Raw genomic sequence first — 17,708 nt, forward strand, 5'->3', positions numbered from 1 at the left:
ACTCAGTTTTTCATTTAATTTTTATCAGGTTACACAAAACCAAATTACATTTCCAAAACATTTGTCAGTTATTTTTTCTGCAGCTTATAAAACCAACAGAACAAAAAAGTTTCTCCCAAAATATTTACATAAAGCTTTTATCTGACCCAGAAAAACGTTTCAAACCGTTTAAAGGTCGTGATGTCAAGCAGAAAGAAACTTGATCAGTTTTGGATAACAGAACATCATAAATAAAAGTCTTTGAAAAAATAAATGCTCACGCTACCATAAACATGTATGTGTGTTTGTTCAGTGTGTAAGGATGGTTAAACAAACTTTTGTTTAAAATTTGCTAAATAAAATGCTATGAATCTACATCAACTAATACGAAGTAGACGTATAATATTATATTTTGTGTATTTTATTTAAAACTGGCAGAGTTTTCAACCAGCTCAGATATGAGCATTGATTAAAAACTTTCAGATGAACTATTCAAACTCATTCAGCACACCAGGCAAGTGAACGCATCACGACAATGTGCATCATTGTTTTTCTCAGTTTCTTGAAGTGAATCAGAGTTTAATGTTTACAAATAATCTTAAAAAATAATTTGAACTTATTTACGAAATAGCTCATCAAAGAAGAGAACAATCGTTGGGTTTTAATTTGTAGGATGCCTTTAAATGGGGGCGCGGTAACGTGCTTGTTGTGAAGTGACGTAGGACGTTACGTAAAGACGAAGTAACGGGCGGAAATTTTCAAAATGGAAGAAATGGCAAAGTTTTGGAGGGGAACTGGTGAACTACGTGTATTTAAACTCTGAGAGCTTTTTCTCCACGTCTCCATGCACTCGTTCGATCGAGGAATTTTCTTACATGCCTGCATGCATCCGCAAAACCCAAACCCGCCACGATGAGTCTCTCAATCGGCGACAAAATCGAGGTGAGCTCTATTGTTAGGCTAACGCCTACATGCTAATCGGGAGTGCTAGCACTGGATTAAAGACTGGGTTTAAGTCGGATGCATTTTCGGCTGCACGAAAGCATATGAATCGAAGCTATGCTTAACTTCGTCCAATAAATAAATAAATAATATGTTTTAGTTTATTAAATCTTTCTGTGGATAGGTATTTAAACTGCTCCTGAATGCGGCATACATTGCTAGCTAATTGCTTTATCTTCTTGTATTATGTTGTCACTATTAGTATAATAATAATAATATTATTATTATTATTATTAAGTGTTAAGTATCAGTATTCATGTAGTATTTATACTTATAGTCATGATGTCTCAGTGCGTGCGTGGCTGCCTTCCTGCTAATGTTTCGTTTGGGTGTGAAACCTTTAGCCTCTCCAGGGAAATCAGTGTGGGAACAACATCCTGCTGCCTGGTAACGAGCTCCTTTAGCGGCAGGAAAGCCGGGCTAATGAAGGGTTTTGGTTGGCCATATGACAGCGTCAGGTGTTAGTGGCTTGTTTGACAGTTACCGTTTGCTGTGGGGTGATTTTGCACCCATTTGGGGTCGTTAGTGGCAGAGCGAACATCCAGGATGTCGCAGGTTACCGGGATGGTGTTTGATCAGATTAGGCACTATTTCTATCAAAATCTCTCTGGAAACTGGATAGTCAGGGATGAGGAGGAGCTTGTGTTTCACAATGATGAGCTGAAAATTGAGGTATTTGCTTTTAAAACTCTAGAAATTGTGATCTTATGAAGAGATACCGTCCTCCCTTCATATAATCGGGCAAATTTCTGCAAAACTCACTGCTGTTTTATTTTTATTTAGGATTTTAAGGTCCTCACACTCCTTGGTAAAGGCTCATTTGCATGTGTTTACCGAGCAAAATCCAACAAGACTGGACTGGAGGTTGCTATCAAAATGGTAAGATCATTTTTCATTTTCTCTGACTGCTTTATTTTAAATGTGGACGCTGCTGCTGCAGCAGCTGACAGTTGAAGTAAAACCTGTATTTGTTGGATTATTAGACCATAGGTACCTCCCTTGGGCATCATGTGGTCCCTGAATGCCACACAGGTCCTTATGTCAAACAGATTGGCTACTGGTTAACCGATCTAAACACGCCTGCAACAGCACCATCCCACGTTGCATCCTAATCCTAAGGGTTTCAGGGGTGTAATCATCTCTTTTGTTCTCATTTGCAGATTGACAAAAAAGCAATGCACAAAGCTGGTATGGTCCAGCGTGTGACTAACGAAGTGGAGATTCACTGCAGATTAAAACATCCATCCATACTTGAGGTAAATTTGGCCTGCTGCTGATTCTTGTTTGTTTGGGTGCTGTCTCTTTGGATTGTTTATAGATATTACTCTATATATTATCAATAAAATGGGTTTTGTTCACATGCAGATCTTGTTATGGGAACGCAACTTTTTTTTCTAATTTCATTTACTGCTAAAACATTTCTGGATAACATATATTGTTTTTATTATAACAGCAATTATGTTTAATCTGCATGCACTCTTCTTTTGCACCATGTATTTTTAAAGCTCTACAACTACTTTGAGGACAGCAACTATGTGTATCTGGTGTTGGAGATGTGTCACAACGGAGAGATGAGTCGATACCTTAAAGAACGAAAGATGCCTTTCTCTGAGGATGAAGGTCAGGCAGATGTGTTATTTTAAACAAAAGCTAAAGAAGCAGGATTTATGCTGCAGCTGATTGACTTTTCCTTATTTATTCTTTTCTTCTACAGCGAGACATTTCATGCATCAAATAGTAAAAGGCATGCTGTATTTACATACTCACGGCATCTTGCACCGCGATCTGACCTTATCCAACCTTCTGCTGACCAGCGACATGAACATTAAGATCGGGGACTTTGGCCTCGCTACTCAGCTCAAGCTGCCAAATGAAAAGCACTTCACCATGTGTGGGACGCCCAACTACATCTCCCCGGAGGTGGCCACTCGCAGCGCGCACGGCCTGGAGTCGGATGTGTGGTCGCTAGGATGCATGTTCTACGCCTTCTTGATGGGTCGGCCTCCGTTTGACACGGACACAGTCAAGCACACCTTGTCTAAAGTGGTTCTTGGGGACTATGAGATGCCATGCCACGTTTCTTTAGAGGCTCAGGACTTGATCCATCAGTTGCTGCAGAAGGACCCCACTCTGCGGCCCAGCCTCTCTGCAGTGCTGGACCACCCGTTCATGACCCAGAGCCTGCTGGTCAGGACCAAAGAGTTGAGGCTGGGAGATGAGGGGTCCATAGACAGTGGCATTGCTACCATCTCCACGGCATGCACCTCCTCCACCTCAGGCAGCAGTGGCTCCCGTCTCCACAGGCGAACTAAACACATGATTGGTTCCGCTCTACCCAATCGCATGGCACCTATTTCAGTTCTTCCACGGCAAGCTAACAGCGGATGCTTTGATGACAGAGAGCAGCTGCAGGATAGTTTTTACAGGGATGGAAGGAGCAGGGCAGCTTATGGGGGAGACGGCGGACAACCTCATTCTCGGTTCCTGAGGAGGGCTCACTCGTCTGAACGCAGCAATTCTTCTGCACCGGGACACGCTTCATCTCAGGTTGAGCTGACAAGATGTCATTCTGAGGAGACGCTGACTGGTGTAGGGCTGCCCATCTTTCCAAGTCCCCTCCCATTTCCAGAGCATGGCAGGCTTCCCTCCCCTCCAGTCAAACAATCTGCTAAGTAGGAATTCTGTCCATTTAGCAGCTTCTCTTTATGTATTTATTTGCGAGATTAACATCTGCTATTTTTTTGTTGCAGCTCTGGTTATCTATCAACAGAGCCGGCACTGGAAGGAGTTTCTAATTGGCTGAACACTGAAGGTAAAATTAGCCTTGATCGTTTACTTGTGTCATGCTGCTGGTGAAGTGGTCCTAACTGGGAAATTCCCTCCTTGTGAGACTGGATTTAATAGAAGTGTTGTAAACTTTGTTTTCCTTCTCAGATATAGGTCAGAGATCCACAGATGGCAGCACTCACAGCAGCAGAGGACCTTTAGGGGTACACAGTTCCTGGTCAGAGCCAGTGGGACGAGGAACGCACCCTCACCACAACAAGCTTCCCGCCAACCCCGACTCCCATAGAGAGACCTCACACGGAGCAGAGTTCCAACCTCATCACAGCAAATCCAGCACAGAGAAGCAGAAGAAAACCCTCCCAGACATCGTCCCTCCTCTGTGTGCGTCCAGGCTCAAGCCCATCAGGCAGAAAACCAAAAATGCAGTAGTAAGATTTGGCACTTATTTTTGTTTTTGTTTTGGGAAGCTTATGCCTAACTTAGATTTGTTTTCCCCTGTCCTACTGACAGGTGAGCATCCTGGACACAGGTGAAGTGTGTATGGAGTTAGTAAAAAGTCAAAACGGACAAGAACGAGTGAAAGAAGTCCTACGGATTTCCTGTGATGGACTGATGGTACGATTATTGTTTTTTTCGTATGTGACAGGGACTTGGTGACACTTCTAACATACTAAACGTAAACGTGTTCCAGGTGACCATCTACCAGCCCAATGTGGGAAAAGGTTTCCCGGTGCTCGACTGCCCCCCAGCTCCACCCGAAGATATACTCATCTGCAGCTACCAGGACCTTCCAGGTACATGATTCCTTCACTCCCAGCATCGTTAACTCGATCAAACATTAATAATTATCTGTTTTTCTCAGAGAAATACTGGAAGAAGTACCAATACGCCACCAAGTTCGTACAGCTCATAAAATCCAAGACTCCGAAAGTCACGCTTTACACCAAATACGCTAAAGTGATGCTGATGGAAAACAGTCCCAACGCCGACCTGGAAGTCTGTTTTTATGATGGTGAGTAAAGAGATGCTCTGTGTGATTCTCACTGAACTTCTGGCTGAACTGACATTTTTTGTGTGTTTTGTGTAGGAGCAAAAACCCACAAGACGTCCGAACTGGTGCGAGTGGTGGAGAAAAGTGGGAAGTCATACACAGTGAAGGGGGAGGTGGGACTGAGCGGCTTGAGTCCAGAGAGCAGGATGTACGTGGAGCTGTCCGAGGAGGGCTATAGCATGTGTTTGTCACTAGAGGCCGCTATAACAGCAGAGGAGCAGCGGAGCACCAAGAAAGTCCCTTTCTTCCCCATAACTATTGGCCGGTAAGAGAAAAACATCCTTTATTGTAAAGAAAATTGTTTTTGTTATTGTTGAGGTAACTTATTGTTATCTGTCTTGATATTTAGGAGACCTGCCAGCTCAGACTCTCCATCCACGGTGCCTGTGCCATCACAGCAGATGCGTCCAGATGCAGCTTCACCTCCTAAACCCCCACAAATAACTCCTTCAGTAAGTGTCTCACCCCTCAGATGGCATCAACAAATATTTATGACGAATTTCCCATTAATCTGTATTTACCTGATCTGTTCATTAGAACTCCATCTCTTAAATGTAGCTTATAAAAATATCTAGATGAGGTCAAACTCTGGGAGCCTTGATGCCAACAATAAATTTGGAGCATGGAACGCGCTCACAAATATTTGATTTGTATTTGTCCCCCCCCCCCCCCTCCCCAGATGATTTCCTACGACGGTTCTGATTTCACCACCGCCAGCCTGAATAAGAAATGTCCTCCAACGCAACAGGAAGTGGTTCAGAACACAGGAAAGGTGGTTAAGTCCATTTTTGTGCCTAATGTTGGATGGGCGTCCCAGGTAAATGGCATAAAAACTATGGGTCAGCCATATTTTAACATCAATATTTTTGGTTTATTTAGCCTATCATACGAGGTTAAGAAACATGGGAGTTAATTTTTCAAAGTCATATTTTCACAATGTTATTCATATATTTATAAATGTTAAAGATCCAAACTAAATATATTAATATTTAATTTTGAGGTAAATATAGTCAGACTTCAATATCCAGTTTGTAAAATTTACTAAACAAATAATTTGGGGCAAAATATTTAGTTTACAAATCAATTTTTTACTTTACAAATTCAATTTTAGTTTACAAATATTTATTTTCCAAAAATAAATATTGAATTAGGATCTAAACAATTTGGTTTGCAAAATCAATATTTAAGTTTTGGCCCAAAATAAATATTTAACTGGGATCTAAATATTTATTTAGGGAAATAAATATTTCATTTAGAGGTAAATATTTGGTTTGTAAACGAAACATTTAGCTCCAAATTAAATATTTAGTTAGTAAATTAAATATTTATTTTACAAACTAAATATTATTTAGATCTGACAAACATTTGGATTGTAAAAATATGTTTTAACTAAATATTTAGTTGGGAACTTAAAGAGCAGGTCAAGTGTGCCTCGGAGTCCTTCTCCACCCACGTATCAATTTTAAAAACTGCAACATTAGTAGACGTTGCCTGGAGGACCGAGAGGGCAAAGTGACGAAGACGATGGCTAACTAGACGATGCTAGCTCCCTTCACTCTGAGCAGTCATTAGAAGTGGAGGACGTTTCTCCCCCTCCTTACCCAGACACTCGAGAAGAAAGGAACCAAGTCTATTTGGAGGAGACAAGCGGACCTGAGCCTTATTGTTTTGAGCTTGTGAGTTGCCTGAAACTACCGGAACCGACCCAAGAGAACCAGCTCTGAATGGTAAGTAGCCGTTAGCCATAGAATTAGATTAGCTGCAGGGTTTGGCTCCACGGCCCTAAAAAGCTAGTATTCAGCATGTTTTAGAGGTTTATCTGCTTCAACACACCTGGTTTTAATCAGCAACAAATAGCTGAGCTGCTGAACAGCTAATCTAACCTATTAAAGCAGGAAAACCACTGAAACGTGCTGGATAGCAGCTCTCCAGGAGCCCTGGGCTTAAGTTAGTCTACTGCATAGAAAGTTATGAAAATACCCCATGAGAAAATTATTCTGTAATGTGTTCAGCCCACTAAAACTGCCCTAATTTCATTTTTTATTTACTGATACCAGCTGCTGTCTTGGTCGTAGGTGATCCTCAAGTGTCTGCAGCTGATCTCCTGCTGGTGTCGTCAGGGTCAGGAGCTTCCAGAAGAATGTGCCTTTCAATGACTCTTTCCCCCTTATTTGTTATATTAATTAAATAAATCTCAATTTATATATTTCCTGTTTTTGTTCATGTCCATGAATACTTAAAAGCTCGTTTTAATTTCAAGCATGTTTAACAGTGAGGTGCTAGTTCATTCATCACAATAGAGCTAGTTAAATATGCAACAATGTGATAATTCAATTAATGTAATTTATAAATATCCATTAAAATATCAAAACTGGAATCAAAATGAGACATTTGGCAGCACAAAAAACTTGTCAAACACAATATTTATTATAATAATTGTAGGCAGACAGGAGACAGAGCTGATGGAGGTTCTCAGTCATCGAAGGATGGCTGAAGGCTTTCCAGGAACAGGAGATGTGGTGTTGTCTCTTCTCTCTCTATTCTGCCAGATGAGCTGATAGGTTACAGGTGTGTGAGGACATCCTCATGCTGTCATAACCAGATGACAGGAGTTATCAGGTGATCAGCCAGGCTAATGATGAGATGCAGAAAGAAAACAAATCCAGGACAGTGTACAATAATCTGTGGTGTTGTTCACCTTATGTGCTCTTCTAGAGTATTAACGTGTTCCTGCCTCATGGTGTAGAGTCCATATTTTGCTGAGTGTCCTGCAATAATGCAGGTTATTAATTTACTTTTTGATAGCAAAGAACAAAATATTTAATTTAAAAGTTATTTACCAGGTGAATCAGCTCACACGTCACCACCAAGTGTCACAGGGCCAGAATCAGTAGCCTCCTTCATGATGTCATGATGTAATCACATACATTTATTTAATTGTTAATATCTTAAAAATTCTGAAATTTTTTCTTTTTTTCTTTTTTTTTTTTTTTACCTTGAACAGTTCACTGAGCTTGCACTGTCATTGAGGTGGAAGCTGGAATCAACAGCAGACACCTCACATCTTGGTCTTTTCAGGGGGTGTGGAAGTATATTAATGTCGATGTGCTGAACTACCGCTAACCGTCCTACACTCGCTTGCAAATCCAACTCGCCACAAGGCGTGGCCGAGACTCTCGATGCTTTTATAACTTTGACACAGCTGCTACGTAGTACTCTACTGCTTTACGTAGTATCTTGCTCTTTAGCCATTGGCTAAAGTGTATTCAAAATGACTCAAACTCTGTTTTAAGCTGAAGGTGGCGCTATGCTGTGGTATTTAGGCAGAATTTTTAAAGAAAATGCACCAAAATGCTAAAATAATGAATACACATATTTAAAACACTATTAGATACTCATTTATACAGTTCACCAGCAACAAAAAGTTAATTTAGACGTTACTTGCTCTTTAAACATTTATAAATGTATGAATAAAATAGTGAAAATATGACAGAAAAATTAACTTTTTTTCCCCTTATGATAGACTAGATAACCCAAAAATATTGATGTTAAATAACTGACTTCACAAACAGCACCCCATAACTGTCTTCAAATATTTATTGATTTATTGCTTTTGTTAAACATTTTTCCCCTGAAGCTGACGAGTGGAGAAGTGTGGGTGCAGTTTAACGACGGCTCTCAGCTGGTGGTTCAGGCAGGCGTTTCCTGCATCACGTACACGTCACCAGAGGGGAGGATCACAAGGTAAGACACAAAAATGTCAGTAAATACTTTTGCTAAAACAAAAACTATTTGTCCTCCTGGTTCTAAGAAGTGTTTCTTCTACAGGTATAAGGAAAACGAGAAGTTGCCAGAGCACGTAAAGGAAAAGCTGCACTGTCTCTCGACGATTCTCGGACTGCTGGCAAACCCATCAGCACGCCACCTCCCAACTCATTAACACATCCTGCAAAGAAACTAGCATTAGATACCTTCATGAGCCCCTATTCTTTACTGTTCTTGTAAATATACCCTCTAATGTGTTGGTCGTTTTTACGTGTACAGATTATTATTATAAGAGTTTTATTTTTAATATGTGACTGTTGTACAGTGTCTAAAACAACCCGTTAGATAAGTTTCCTTGTTTTTATGTCTTAAAAGCAATGAACTGAGTGGATGTGACTAGAATAAACATCTAGAGGCTGGGTGGAGATACTTGGCACCCTGATGTGCTCCTATTCCTTTTAAACAATTAATTTATATTTTAAAAAAGAAGGAAAATAAAACATTTCGAGATAAATGATGGTTTCAATGACATAAAAAGTACAGACAAGTCATACCAGAGGTGTCATGTTTATTCCGCCGGTTGAATTGGCCCTTTAATTTAAAAAAGGTCAAAATTGTGTATTCTTAATTACAGAACTTATACAAAACATACTGTACGGATGTAAGCCTAGGTGCGTATAAACATTGTACAAGACACCCAAGAAGTAAACAAGGAGCTGGGAGCATGACACCGTTCGGTGCAGGAATATGTTTGGAATAATTATTTACCATTTAGATCAGTAGGGAACACAGAGTGGTGTGCAAAAATAATCAGCCTTTCAAGAATGAACAAGTGAGGAAACACTCCAAATTCCCTTAAACCCGTTGCACAATAGAAATTTTTTTCCTCAGTTAGAGAGATCAGGAAGTAGACAATTAGATCCGACCACAGATGCTCAAAATCTTTCATTCATATAAAACCTTTTTTCCCTTCATAAAATCTCAATAAAATAGTTACTCTTAGAATATGCCAAGACAAAAAGTCTTGACTGGAGTAAAAGGATCTCACAGTGAACACTGGGAACAAGAGCTAGACCTCCCACCGCTTTTTACAAAACGAAACAAAAAGTGACAAATTCAGCAGCTGAAAGAAAACTGGTCCGAGATCTGAGTTCAGAGCTGTCGGGCTGGTTACTGGATGCTAAATTTGCAGGAAAACACTACATTACAATACAGCTGAACAATGAATAAGCATTTATTATCCAGCTTTTATTGGTAGTTTTGCACACATTTATACTTATTTAATCTTTATCCAGGGGAAAAAACATCCATTAAAATAAAGATCTCAATTGTGTGGGAGCCCATTCCTGCCACTAATAAAAAATATTGTATAAATATGATATATTCTCATAAGATACCAAGTTATAATTATGGGATAGCATCTCATAACTATGACTTGGCTATCTATTATGAGAAAAAAACATCGGCAGTAACGGGCTAATCCCTAATCCTAATCCTACCTACCCCCCCACCCCCAGGGTCAATTTATGCAGCAGCTCCAAGTTTACCATTTGAAGCTTATTCCTGTTATAAATGGAATAAAGAGAAACGAGTGTTTATGGAGACTGGGATGTGAGGAAATTCACAAGACCTCACTGGAATATGGAAGAATGGAATTTTTCTGCAAAAAAAAAAAAAAAAGGAATGCAATCCTAGCCATCAATGAAACTAAAACATGTCTGTTGGGAGGACGTACAGAAAAATCAGAACCTTTAGGTGTGAAAGCGACAAATCAATGAAACAAAACTTGGTCACATGATCATGAAGATGTCCTTTTGCTGTCCCTGGTACAAAGTAAAATTGATGGCACTCAGAAAAACAAACAAGTTTGTTCAGAATGATCCGACCGCATAGTCCTCTGCTCTCGTTTGCAGCCTGAGATCTGTGGAATAAAACTCAAATGCCCGGTTGTCTCCTCACCCAAAACTCCCAGAATCTTCAGCGGCTTCAACCAGAACACGTGTCAGTGGCGTGATTTGTCTCGGCGTAAACGTGCCTGCGTCTTTGTGTGTGTGTGTGTGTGTGTGTCAGTCATACATTGCACATTTAGCGGGGTGTTCTCGAGTCCTTCCCATTAGCTACCTCATTTGGACCCTTTAACTACAGATCTCACACACAGAAAAAAATAAATCAGCTGTTAGGCGAGAGTTCCCAAAAGTTCACATTACAGTACTGTTAACGTCTCATTGGACCAAAAAAAAAACCCAAAAGGCAGAGAGGAGAAAAAAAAACTTACATCCAATCACCAAATATTTTCATTAACTATAGGAAAAGGCTTATATTTGATGGGATACAATATTAACTTAATTACTATCATTATTTATTATTATCATTATTATTACTGTCACCACTGGAATTTTGTTCAGGAATCAAACGGGAGGGGTCGAGTCACTGGGAGGATGCCTTGGTAGCTATCGTGGACACACAGTGCTGCTGAAAGTTGGGAGACACGGCCGAGTTGCAGCCCAGTCTCTGCAGCTCTTTCCCCCTCATGCTGCCGCAGCAGGCTGGGGACAGCGGGGCGGCGCTGGGTACTGCAGCGCTCACCGGCAGGGCCTTGGGCTGCTCGCCGGAGGGAGCAAAGTCAGGGTTCTGGCTCTGGAGTACGCTGGTTATGTGGTTCAGCAGGTCGTTGAAAAACTCCGGGACACCCTCATAACCTGGAAGCACAGCAGCGACTAAAATGTGATCTTTCTGGATTCTTGGAGAATTTCTTCAGTCCATAAAAAGTAAACACTTACTTACCTGGAAATGCATTGATGTCGATGACGGCGTGCTGTCCCGTCTGGTTGTTGATGATTACGTCGATGCCGAACAGCGACACGCCCAGCGCCTCCCTCAGCAACCTGGACAGCTCTCTGATGACATCATCATTGGGTGGTTCAGACACTCCCTCCACATTCTCTCTCTGAGAACAAAATGTTTGGAGATTTTTTTTTTACGAGAAAGCTCAGAAAAAAACAAAAAAAGTAAAAGAGTCAGAGTCTTACTGAAGTCAAATCGGAGGACGACTCCGGTTTGGAGACATTGTGGCTGTTGAAGAAAATGGCTTTCCGGTCTGAAAAAGACGAGACAGGAAAGAGTCCGATTTTAGTGAAACAGTTCCCATCAAGGTCAGTAGGTAGCAGCAAGGCACCGCCAATGAAATCACGGGAATTAAAACGTCATCTTTTTAAGGAGAGTTGAAATAAAGAGGAAAGACAAAAACGTCAGAAACAGATCAGGGTGAGTTTCTATCCTGTGGTTTATTTTCATTCTCCAGAAGAAACAAAGAGAAGAAATTAAACACCACCATTGTCCAAATAAATAATTGTTGCAGCTCATATTTCAGTGATCACAGAAGCCCGTCTTCACCACCACGTTGGAAGAGTAAAATAACATCTTTACCACGGGAAGGTGGAAATAAAAGCCATCACCTCTGACAAATCTAACCTGTGTCTCTTTGATGCATCGTTTCCAACTGCTTTCTAGGCACAAAATGCTTAAAGCTGTGAAGGACACAAATTCAAACCCCGTGAGGTGGTTTTTGTCGTTTTGCAGCTGTGGCGTGCTGCTTTCTGTGTGTTTGATGTGTTCCCGTCTTACCCCTCAGCACCCCAGTCTGAAAGCAACTGTTCTCTGTGCACAGGCTCACGCAGCAGCCTACTGCACAGATGATGGAAATGGTTTGCATGAGGGCCTCTACTGTAACACATGCAAATGCTGGAGTCATCCGTTTCAGAGGACAGCCCTGTATTCAAAACACATCACTAGTAAAGCTGCTGACCTGTTTATGAGGAAAAGCCTTCCTATCCGTGTTTACTTCCAAAAGCATGCACAGACGGGATAAAACTGCAGCGCCCCTTAAAAGGGCAAAAAATAAAAAAAGGTCCAATCACGGGGACTATAAAATCGTTTTACGAGCTCTTTTATTGGGTGATTTGAACAAGCTGTGCAGACGGAGCAGGTTAGCAGTCTGCAGCCCTTTGGACTCGTTTGTACTCCGCTCACCTGCAGGTCCTGAGGGGAAGTTCTTTAGCGAGGGTCTCTCCACCACCGTGTAGGACTCGCCCACCACAAACACCTTGTAGAGTACTGCGTTGTGGTTGATGAAGCTCTGGATCACACAGGGAGGCTTGACGTCCTTCAGGTCCTCCTCATTGAAGATAATGGCCATCTGTGGACGGGAAGACAAACGAGCTCTGCTGCTCAGAAACGGTTTAAAACTAGTTCAAGCAGAACTTAATTAAATGAGTAAAGGGGGCGTACTGAAGTGTATTTTTATGAAACTGTGCAGGGTGTGATTGACCTTTGAACCCTGCAGCCTCTTACCTCATGGGAGTTGGTGCCATGAGCCACCCGCGTTTTGCAAACTGAAGACAATAAAGTTGACAGGAAAAAAATATGAGCTACTTCAAGTGAGAAATTAAAGAAATAAAAACACAACTTCCACCTTTTTGAGACAAAACCTCTAAGAATTTCTCTAATTGAGGCCAACTTGTGTCCTGATGGTTTAAGATGGAGTCACTCACTGAAGGGGAATGTGAGACCTTGCTGCTTGATCTGCTCCAAAACATCTGGGCTGCACTCGGTGTTCAGAACCATGAACGGAGGAGAGCAAATCCTCTCATCTGAGAGAAATAACAGTAAAAACACATTTTAAAAATTGGATTCAGCAATATAAAATATTATAAGACTTCAGAAAAAAACTGGTTTTATCCAAGATTTAAAAAAAATCCACAAAAATCATCGACTCTTTTTCATTAATCGGTGCTTTTATTTTGTTAAATGATCCAACTTGGCTAAAAAAAAACCCATAATGGATAACTTCAGTTTAAGTGAATACGTCTGGGTCCATTTATGTTTTGTTCTTGTGACATATTTGCAAAACAAACACAGTGAAGTCCTCGTCATTCCTCGTCGCAGAACGCTTAGTCATGTTTCTGTTGCTTAAGAAACCATTAGGTCATCACCTCCAACTTTATCTCAACTCTTATCTCAGAAAATATCCTCACCGGAATATTCAGGCTTAGTGCTTCCTAAACAAGGAAATGTGCTTATTTTTAGTTCCTAATAAAATGGGAAATCTACTCCTACAAGTCAAGAGATCCATCAGCGGCAAATGAAACAAAAGGGGCGTGGCTTTATTAAAGAAACATTTAAGCCTTTGCTCAGCTGACTTAAACAAAACTGGTTATAAAGATTTAAAGGCGCAGTAGGAGATGTTGTTCAGGAATGTAATTTTGTTTTTGCTTTATAGCTTGAAATGCTCAACGTAATGATGGCAGCCAAATAATTAAATGTTTTGTCAAAAAAGGAAAGTTTGACATGCACAATCTAGAAAAATCCTCATCCAATCATTATGAACGTCCCATTCTTAATGATTGGACCCATCCCCCCCCCCCCATCAAACTGCCTTCTGACCATCCCCTATAATCTGCGTGCTCTCTGCTTGGAGCGGTTGAGCAGGAAGCAGAGCCAGATCCGGGCTAGCCATTTTAGCTAGAATACTAAACTGTTACATGGTTACATTGTAGAAGTAGCGGAGGGGATTTTCCAAGGAGTGTGTCAGAAGTCTGGAGGCTCCGCAGAAAAAGGTGCAAACAACCGGTCGCAAATTAAAGATGTTGTCATGTTTTTTATTGTTATTTCACATCGTTTACTGTTTTTAGACCGAAATTGCAATTTCGTCAAACGTTATCGTCAAAGTTGCATTTTTTGTTGTTGTGTCCCTGACTGACCCAGGATCTGTTGTGTCGATGTGACACATCCGGGGTTTTCTGCGGTGTTACGACGACGGCGGCAATGATAATGGCTGTGGCCTTCCGTCTCTGCCGCCAATGTTCTGTTCGTCTCTCAGCACTGTGGGTGAGTGAGGGACAGAAACGGACTGATTCTGATGCAATTCTGGGGGCGTGGCCTGTAGAAGGAGCCAGAAGAAAGGGGGCTGGATCTTTGAATTCTCTCTTTTTTTTTAAACTGTAGCTTTCCTGAACGAAATTTCCGAAGAATGTTGACTCCGCCTTTAAACACCACATCCTTTAAGCAGCTTGATAAAAGATAAAATAACCAAAGCAGCTTTGACACAAATCTCCACATCAGGGCTCAGGATGCACTTATAGACACGGCTCGGTTTTTATTAGTGGCGCTCCATCAGTCCCTGTCAATACGCAGATAAGCAGGAGGGATAAAGCATCAGAAACATCACCACAGGAAGTCAGATACTGTCTTTGATACTAGAAAACCAAAATTCACCCCAGCTGAAGACTTTTTACATGATTTGCTTTCCGGCTCCTGAAACAGTCCTACTTGTCCTCATCCACAGGCAGATTGCCTGCCTACCGCCCGCCTGCCCAGAGCAGCTGGGTCCGTTCCAGCTTGAGCTCTCTAACCAGGCGGTGCTGAAAGCAGGAAACCTGGAAGTTTACCCATCCGTCATCTCTGCCCCTCACGCTGGTGTTATTCCACCAGGACAAGAATAGCAGCTTAATGTCTCACAGAAAACAAACGGATGGACGGGGAAACATCCCCCGTTACATCACCAGCTTCCCAAAGGCTGCTGGTGTTAAAATATGTCAAAACAAAGCCCACCCGGAGATCTAAACCCTGTCAAAAGAAAATCAAGGTCCAAGCTAAGGAGGACCGTTGGAGGAGAGCGCGGCCAAGTTTTTAACGGCGTGAAGGCCTGGCTCTGGTTGATGCTTTAGGGACACAGACTGGTGGGGAGGATCAATCTCTGGCTCTGTCTAAACACTGCATGCCTGCAGCAGACCAAGCGGAGCCAGGGCCGACATTTACTGGACTCTACATCGAGATGCATTTTTAAGGTTATTATATAATTACTCTTTATTACGCTTCTTTAAGGCATCGGTTTATCTGACATTTCCTCATTTGTCCACTTACAGTTCAGAGTTAACATAACGGAGACTTTGCCTCACACCTAAAACGCAGGTCTGCGTTTTGGTGGAGGGCGACGTTCGGGATCCTGGCAGCCAGCCTTACTTGACTCTTTTGTTTAGGTGAAACGCTTGTTGCTATTTAGAGCTCGTTTCCAAGAAACAAGCGCAGCTCTTTCCTCCGAGGCTCTTTAATTTCCTAAATTGAACCCCATACATGGCTTTGCCCAAGGGTAATCTTAACTTGGTGTACAAGAGGCTTAAACTCCATTTAGATTTAGTAGTTTTTTCTTATGAATGAAAGCTTTCGTTCTTCTTTAACCCAGAGGCAAAACAAAAAGAGTACGTTTACTCAGATGGAGCTTGTTTAGATTTAAAACCATTGTCACCGACTTAAGGTTTAAGTCTGACCCAAAGGAATGCGTTCAAGGCACGTCTTATCTCATGGTGGAAAGAACTCTCCTTTAAGGAAGAGGTGAGCTGATGACAGTTTGTGTCTATAAAAACATCCCTGTAAACACAGGAACCAGTGGATCCCACTGAGCAACACACACGTCTCACACAGGAAACATAAACCCAAGATTCACAACAAACAGCTCTAAGCTTCCAGATAGGAATCAATGACAGTGATCCGTTTGTGCTTGTGGCGTCAACACCTAAATCACGTCCTTACCATCAATATTAACATTTTGGAACGGAGCAGCCATCGGGCTGCGAGTCCTTTTGGCATTGAGAGGGTAAAACAAGGCTCACTTCTCCAGAGAACTGACGAGCACACCTCAAGCGCTTCCTCCTGTTGAATTCTGAGTCATGCAGCCTCGCTCTGGGTTGCCTTGGCAGCTGACACAGGACTTTGTGGTCTCCTATGATGAGGAGGAAGTAGCCGAGGTGAAGACCACCATCTTCTGTTCTACCCTAACGCCGTTCTCACCCTCACTCTTGTTTTAGTGCCGACATTTGTCCTTTGCCACGTGACCACGATGCACCTCTAGGATACGATCACGATGGCTCATACTCCATATGTTTGGTATAAAAACAGGATATTCTTATGAATACAGCGGTTTTCCACTTCAAACAGAGAAAATCGCAGTGATGCTGCTTATTCTAGTTACGCAACGGCCGTCACGTCTGTTTGGATCAAAAGTCCTCTTCTTATGGTTCTATTTTAAGAAGGCAGCGACAGAGCCGACCTGCTGAAAGGACGCTGATCCACTACTCTCACACCAGCCTGCAGCCCCTCACACACCCGCCAGAGGATGCTTTGTGTTCAGAGGTGATGGAAGTGAGGATGAGTCACAGATTTTTTTCATCGCACTTTAAATCAAGAATGTGATTTATGAGTAGAAAACGCCGCCCGCCTACTAGATCCCATAAGATCGCTGTTAGATGAAAACTCACATTGTATAAATGTAAGGATGATCGATATTAGGGCTGCACGATATTAGGAAAACCTGCAATATTCGATAACAATGATTAGTATTGCGATGACGATATTACTTGCGATAAGTAAAAACTTATCTCAGGAACAAAAATAATCAAAAACAAGGAAATAAAAAAATCATAAAAATGAGAAAAGCAAATGATGTGAGGAAAGGAACACGAAAAGGCAACCAGTGGATCCCGGGAAAAGCAGAATCAGCAAAAAGAGCAGAACAAAGCTAACTACTCAGGTGTTTGCTAACCATCAAAATGAAGTGCCATCCACCTCGGGGGCGGGACTCTAACCTATGAGAACCCACCCAATTGGCCAAATGGGTGAAGAGCTCTATTTGATTTGTTAAAAAACATCATGCTTCCATTTGATTGACAGAATGCGTTATGTGTAGCAAACATTTGAGCTGACCATTCATTGCGATATTTATCTGTTCTTTGCGATATGCATATTGTGCATGCTGATATCGCGATAACGATATAGTTACGATATATTGTGCAGCCCTAATCGATATTATCGATCTACCATTAAAATCAGCCGATATCGACATTAAGATGTAATACTGGAAAAATCTTTATCCGTTTTCAGTCTTTTAATGACATCTTTGACATTTCACGCACACATTATTCAAACTCTTTAACTACATCTCCTCTCTCTCTCAAAATATCAAAACACGACAGATCCGAGGTAGATATTTTTGTCTATTTGGCACAGCTGGCTTAATTAAAACTGATAAATATGCGTGATGTTAGTGACCTAAAGTTATTTTTTAATGAGG

General features: G+C 41.5%; 2 protein-coding genes across 3 annotated transcripts in view; one reads left to right on the plus strand and one right to left on the minus strand.

Annotated features, from left to right (window-relative positions):
* Positions 1-352: 352 nt before the first annotated feature.
* Positions 353-9,026, plus strand: plk4 (polo-like kinase 4 (Drosophila)). Its single transcript, XM_015970080.3, has 15 exons — positions 353-921; positions 1,765-1,860; positions 2,142-2,237; positions 2,487-2,601; positions 2,696-3,653; positions 3,732-3,793; positions 3,916-4,196; positions 4,279-4,383; positions 4,460-4,562; positions 4,631-4,780; positions 4,856-5,084; positions 5,169-5,271; positions 5,499-5,636; positions 8,457-8,563; positions 8,648-9,026. The coding sequence occupies exons 1-15, from the start codon at positions 892-894 to the stop codon at positions 8,757-8,759; spliced, it is 2,685 nt and encodes an 894-aa protein (XP_015825566.3). The 5' UTR covers positions 353-891; the 3' UTR covers positions 8,760-9,026.
* A 109-nt stretch (positions 9,027-9,135) lies between these two features.
* The window catches only part of itpk1b (inositol-tetrakisphosphate 1-kinase b), a 23,087-nt gene continuing 14,514 nt past the window's right edge, over positions 9,136-17,708 (minus strand). Inside the window, exons 6-13 of one of the 2 annotated variants that reach the window (XM_054741605.2) lie at positions 13,135-13,233; positions 12,935-12,975; positions 12,614-12,779; positions 12,209-12,353; positions 12,056-12,111; positions 11,614-11,681; positions 11,369-11,531; positions 9,136-11,283 (exon numbers count right to left, since the gene is read on the minus strand). In XM_054741605.2, coding sequence (XP_054597580.1) covers positions 11,012-11,283; positions 11,369-11,531; positions 11,614-11,681; positions 12,056-12,111; positions 12,209-12,353; positions 12,614-12,779; positions 12,935-12,975; positions 13,135-13,233 — 1,010 coding nt within the window. In that variant the 3' untranslated portion in view covers positions 9,136-11,011. The remainder of the gene's footprint in view (positions 11,284-11,368; positions 11,532-11,613; positions 11,682-12,055; positions 12,112-12,208; positions 12,354-12,613; positions 12,780-12,934; positions 12,976-13,134; positions 13,234-17,708) is intronic. The other variant, XM_054741606.2, reaches the window with a different exon arrangement.

Source organism: Nothobranchius furzeri, chromosome 18 (assembly GCF_043380555.1).
Source record: "Nothobranchius furzeri strain GRZ-AD chromosome 18, NfurGRZ-RIMD1, whole genome shotgun sequence".
Taxonomy (NCBI): Eukaryota; Metazoa; Chordata; class Actinopteri; order Cyprinodontiformes; family Nothobranchiidae; genus Nothobranchius; species Nothobranchius furzeri.

Coding starts and splice junctions, on each gene's coding strand:
- plk4 (XM_015970080.3), top strand. CDS start 892: ATGAGTCTCTCAATCGGCGACAAAATCGAG. Junction 3,654..3,731: donor CCAGTCAAACAATCTGCTAA/GTAGGAATTCTG, acceptor TTTTTGTTGCAG/CTCTGGTTATCTATCAACAG. Junction 8,564..8,647: donor CCAGAGGGGAGGATCACAAG/GTAAGACACAAA, acceptor TTTCTTCTACAG/GTATAAGGAAAACGAGAAGT.